The sequence below is a fragment of the Monoraphidium neglectum genome (assembly GCF_000611645.1).
Source record: "Monoraphidium neglectum strain SAG 48.87 unplaced genomic scaffold scaffold00517, whole genome shotgun sequence".
NCBI lineage: Eukaryota > Viridiplantae > Chlorophyta > Chlorophyceae > Sphaeropleales > Selenastraceae > Monoraphidium > Monoraphidium neglectum.
Window position 1 is genome coordinate 20,933 of NW_014013111.1, and position 5,485 is coordinate 26,417.

The following is a 5,485-nucleotide window of genomic DNA, read 5'->3' on the forward strand; positions in this document are numbered from 1 at the left end:
CGGCGACTGGAGGACGAGATGGCGCCTGATTGCTGGCATATGATGCAGCAGATGCAGAATGAAGAGAAAGCTTACAAGTTGCTTGATTTTGATTTTCTTGGTGGCTCTATGCTTGCTGATATTGTTGCCCCTTATGTGTATGCTTGCTGGCAGATCTGTTGGAAGGTTAGGAATGAGGAGGTCCGCTCTAATGAGCGCGAGGCCGATGGCAGTGATGCTATGGTATGAGTAACTTATATATCTATCTATCTATAAGATGTTCCCGGAACACAACGTCAAACACCCCTAGAGATTTTCAGACTAAACTGGGCAGGAAAATTCGGGCTGCTGCAAATGAAACACTGCACGGCCTGGACATTGCTTGGTACGATTGAGGGCTGGGGGTGCAAACATCATTTATTGCATGCCGCTTGTAAAGGCCACCCGCTGCATGCTTTCAGCAGTGGGCAGGGTCAGGAAATAAAGAAGGAAACAGGGTCCAAGATCATATGATAACAGCCGTGGCCGCACCGGAAAATCGGGCCAATGCTGCCCTGATTGACGACGGGGTTGCGCAAGTTGACGGAGCTGCTGGTGGTGGTGCCGCCGTTGAAGCCCACGCCGGCGCTGGTGAAAGGATGAGGATTAATCTTGTTTCGGGATCCCGCGGTCGCCCGCTCATGGAGCCATCCAGGCTCATGGGGCATGACTTGGTAGCATCGGCATTGTGTCACAGGGACTCAAGCGGCCACTGTTCGCCGTTCAAAGCAGGCGTGCACAACGGCGGGGCTGAGGGTATGCTGGTCCGCACCGCACACAAGGGCGCTCATCCGGCGGGCATGTGCAGGCAGGTCTGCAAATAGGGTTGCAAAACGGAAGGTGGCCCGCAGGTCTGCCTTGGCAGAGCGGGTTGAAAAAGGTCGAGCGGCCAAGGTTGGCAGCTGCGGCGGCCTGCTCGCCCAGGCGGCGGAGGATCCGGCCAAAGCCGCCCTCGTTGACGACGGGGTTGCGGAAGTTGTCAAAGCTGGTGGTGGTGCCGCCGTTGAAGCCCACGCCGGCGCTGGTGAAGGTGGTGGTGCCGCCAAAGTTGGTGATGGCGGCGCCGTCCGAGGGCGCAAAGCCATCCGTGCGGCCGCCGGTGGCCATGATGTTGGCCTTCTCGCCCAGCTCGCGTCGAATCACTCCTTCGGCGCCCTGGGTCAGGCCGCCGGCCTTGAGGGACGCACCCAGCGCGCCGGGCGCAAGGAGAAGGGCCACTGCGCATGGGGTGCGGGATGACACAGATGGGTTTGTCACAAGCAAGGAAGCTGCTGGCGGTGGCGAGGTTGTGTTTTGTCGAAGTCCGTGGGCCTTGATGGAGCAGGTACTGTTCACTCACAAACAAAGCATCTGTCCAGCGCCGCACACCAGCCACAGACCGCGCAGCGTGCGGGCGCGCAGTGCCATCATCCAGCAGCTGCAGCTGAGCTCGATTTCAGCCAAAGGCCACGAGGCGCACCGGCAAGGACCGCCCAGCAGCCGCGAGCCATTGCAGAGGCTCTTTGAAGCAGGTGCGGTTTCGTCTGAAGTGGCCTAGTCGACGATCTTTAGTGCAGCTGCTCGCTGTGGTCCTGTGGACGAGTAGGACCGTTCGGAGATAGAGTGCCCGCGGGGATGAGTTTCTGCACGGGTCTGTTGATGATGGTAATACTGTATCCGACGTGGTGACCAGAATGAAGGGCCTGTCATTATATCAGCCTTTACAGGAGAGCGCCGCCCAGCTGCCACGTCGCTGCGCACTGCTGGGCGGTCTCACCCGGCCGAGTCACCAGCCCGCGCGCTGCGCGGCAGCAGCCTGGGCATGGGCGTTGGACGGTGCAGCGGGACCTGCGTCCCGTAGAGGAAGATGCATGATACCGGGGCTTCCCTGGCCCGCATGCATTGAGCACTACAGGGCGACATGTGCAACCAAGCAACTGCGGCGCACGTACACCAGGTAGGGGCCTCATCAGCAGTCGGGGCGCAGACAAGCACGCGCTGGACGGTGCACAGCCATGCATGAGCACGCATGCATGCGATCGGCCTGGGAGTACTTGCGAGCAGGCGCACGCATCAAGTTGCGTTAGCACATGCATGAGTTTCGCCCAGTAGTTGTGTGCATACCGCTGGTGCTGGCAGGGCAGTTGAACGTGCACACCAAGCATGGGGCGCGTTCATGAACCTGGCACACGGTCATCCACCTGCCCGCCACGGGCCCTTAACAAAATCCAGAGTGAGCAGTGTCGCAGCTGCCCCATCCCACGCCTTGAAGCCCACTCCGCGAGGGATGCGGGAAGTCATGCGGTCGTGTGCACGCAGCAGCTCAGAGCAAATCAGCTGAATGCAGGCTGGGGTGCGGCGCGGCTGTACCACCAAGCAAGGTAACGAAAGCTCAATGTTGTGGGACCGACCTGACCGGATGTGCCCGCGCCATGAGCCGCCTCGCGCAAGATGTCACAGCTGGTGTTGGTGCCGAACTACACTTGAACTGATGCCAGCGGCGGTGAAGGTGGCGCCATGCACCGGGGCCGTGGCGGTGCGGAGTTGCCTACTGTACCCGGCCTTGCATGCCCGTGTTGCTGCTCTGGGTCCAGCGCCTGGCCGCTCGCGCTGCTGTGGGTCAGGCAGTCAGCACCGGTCCTGGAGATGTTGCGGGCGCATTGGTGACATCATTTACACCAACAATGTTTTTCTCACATGGTTTACACCATTCACTCCCCTCCACTCGTAAATCACCTGTCCTGGGGGCACACACCACACACTTCAATCAAGTGTACGGCTGGCTGGGCGTGACCAGTCACGGAGGAATTGGTGCTTCACAAGTAATTACTGTAGTACAGTAGCTTGGGCATTAGTAGTGCCGGAGGTACATAAAGGATGGAGCACAATTGTTGCAGTCTGTTGGAAGGGGCCAACCGCACGCTGCATTGTTCCAGCAACAGGCGCACCCTGCTGCTTATTGAGATGCAACAAAATAGCTCGGGCAAACAAGCTTGGCCCATCAAAAAATCTGGCCAAAGCCACCCTCGTTGACGACGGGGTTGCGCAAATTGACAGAGCTGGTGGTGGTGCCGCCGTTGAACCCCACGCCGGCGCTGGTGAAAGCATGAGGATCAGGATTGTTACGGGATCCCGCGGTCGCCCGCTCCTGGAGCCATCCAGGCTCATGGGATATGCTTGGTAGCATCGGCATTGTGTCACAGGGACTCAAGCGGCCACTGTTCGCCGTTCAAAGCAGGCGTGCACAAAGGTGGGGCCGATTGTATGCTGGTCCGCACCGCACACAAGGGCGCTCATCCGGCGGGCATATGCAGGCAGGTCCGCAAATACGGTTGCAAAACGCAGAGCGGCCCGCAGGTCCGCCTTGGCAGAGCGGGTTGAAAAAGGTCGAGCGGCCAAAGTTGGCAGCTGCGGCGCCCTGCTCGCCCAGGCGGCGGAAGATCCGGCCAAAGCCGCCCTGGTTGACGACGGGGTTGCGGAAGTTGTCAAAGCTGGTGGTCAGGCCGCCGTTGAAGCCCACGCCGGCGCTGGTGAAAGAGGTCGAGCCGCCAAAGTTGGTGATGGGGGCGCCGTCAGAGGGGGCAAAGCCAGACGTGCGGCCGCCGGTGGCAAAGATGTTGGCCTTCTCGCCCAGCTCGCGTCGAATCACTCCTTCGGCGCCCTGGGTCAGGCCGCCGGCCCTCAGGGACGCACCCAGCGCGCTGGGCGCAAGGAGCAGGGCCACTGCGCATGGGGTGCGGGATCACACGGAGGGGTTCGTCACGAGGAAGCTGCTGGCGGTTGCAAAGTTTTGTTGTGTCGATGTCTGTGGCCTTGACGGAGCAGGTACACACACAAAGACAGCATCCATCACCGCCCACACACCAGCCACAGACCGCGCGGCGTGCGGGCGCGCAGTGCCATCATCCCGCAGCAGCTGCTCAGCTCGATTCAGCCCAAGGCCACAAGCTCAAGGCGCACCTGCAAGGACCGCCCAGCAGCCGCGAGCCATTGCAGAGGCTCTTTGAAGCAGGTGAAGTGGCCTATTAGACAATCTCTGGTGCAGCTGCTCGCTGTGGTCCTGTGGACGAGTACCGTTCGGAGAGTGCCCGCGGGGATGGGTTTCTGCACGGGTCTGTTGATGATGGTACCGTATCCGATGTGTTGTTCAGAATGAAGGGCTGACTTCCTAAGCCTTTAAAGGAGAGCGCCAGCCGCGCCGCACGGCCCAGCTGCCACGCCGCTGCGCACTGCTGGGCCGTCTCACCGGGCCAAGTCACCAGCCCTCGCGCTGCGTGGCAGCAGCCTGGGCATGGGCGTTAGACGGTGCAGCGGCAACTGCGTCCCATACATGAAGATGCATGAAGCCAGATCTTCTCATGCATTGAGCGCTACAGGGTGAGATGTGCAACTGCGGCGCACACCTGGGGCCTCATCAGCAGTTGGGGCGCAGAGCAGCATGCGCTGGACGGTGCCCAGCCATGCATGAGCACGCATGCATGCGATTGGGGTGGGAGTATTGGCGACGAGGCGCACGCACCAACATGCATGAGTCGCGCCCAGCAGTTTTGTGCATACCGCTGGTGCTGGCAGGAAGCTCAACGTCCACATTCAACGTGCACACCAAGCATCGCGCGCGTTCATGCACCTGGGACCACCACGGGCCCTGAGCACAGGCTAGAGCGAGCAGCGTCGCAGCTGCCCCATCCCACGCCTTGAAGCCCACTACACGACGGAAATGGGAAGTGATGCGGTCATGTGCGCGCAGCTCAGGGCTAATCAGCTGAACTCAGGCCGGGGTGCAGCGCAGCTGTACCACCAAGCAAGGTGGCGGAAGCCCAATGTCATGGGACCTGACCGGATGTGCCCACGCAATCGATGAGACGGCTCGCATAAGATGTCACAGCTGGTGTTGGTGCCGCGATTCACGTGAACGAATGTCAGCGGCGGTGAAGGTGGCGCCATGCACCGGGGCCGTGCTGGCGCTGAGTCGCGTACCCGGCCTTGCTTGCCCGTATTGCTGCGCTGGATCACCTCGCCCCTCGCGCTGCTCTGGGTCAGCCAGTCGGCACCGGGCCTTGAGATGTTGCAGGCATATTCGTGACATGATTTACACCAACAATGTTTTTCTCACATGGTTTACACCATCCACTCCTCACCAACTAAAAACAACTCTCCTGGGGGCACACACCACGAACCCCAACTAAGTGTACGGCTGGCTGGGCATGACCACTCACGGAGGGATCCCTGCTTCTCAAGTACGTAGAAGCCTGGGCACTGTTGCCGGAGGTAAAAAAGATGGAGCTGTAAGCACAGTTGTTGCAGTCATTTTGAAGGGGCCAACCGCTGCATTCTTCCAGCAACAGCCGCACCCTGATTATTGACAGCTGGCAATTATGCAACAAATAGCTTGTGCCAACAAGCTTGGCCCCATCAAAAAATCTGGCCAAAGCCGCCCTCGTTGACGACAGGGTTGCGGAAGTTGTCAAAGCTGGTGGTGGTGCCGCCA

General features: G+C 60.2%; 1 protein-coding gene across 1 annotated transcript; it reads right to left on the reverse strand.

Moving 5' to 3' along the window:
• Positions 1-805: 805 nt before the first annotated feature.
• Positions 806-3,988, reverse strand: MNEG_3917 (hypothetical protein; the record flags this gene model as incomplete). The annotated part of the gene is made up of 4 exons (XM_014047611.1): positions 806-832; positions 979-1,235; positions 3,328-3,720; positions 3,958-3,988. The coding sequence occupies 4 exons, from the start codon at positions 3,986-3,988 to the stop codon at positions 806-808; spliced, it is 708 nt and encodes a 235-aa protein (XP_013903065.1).
• Between the last annotated feature and the right edge of the window lie 1,497 nt (positions 3,989-5,485).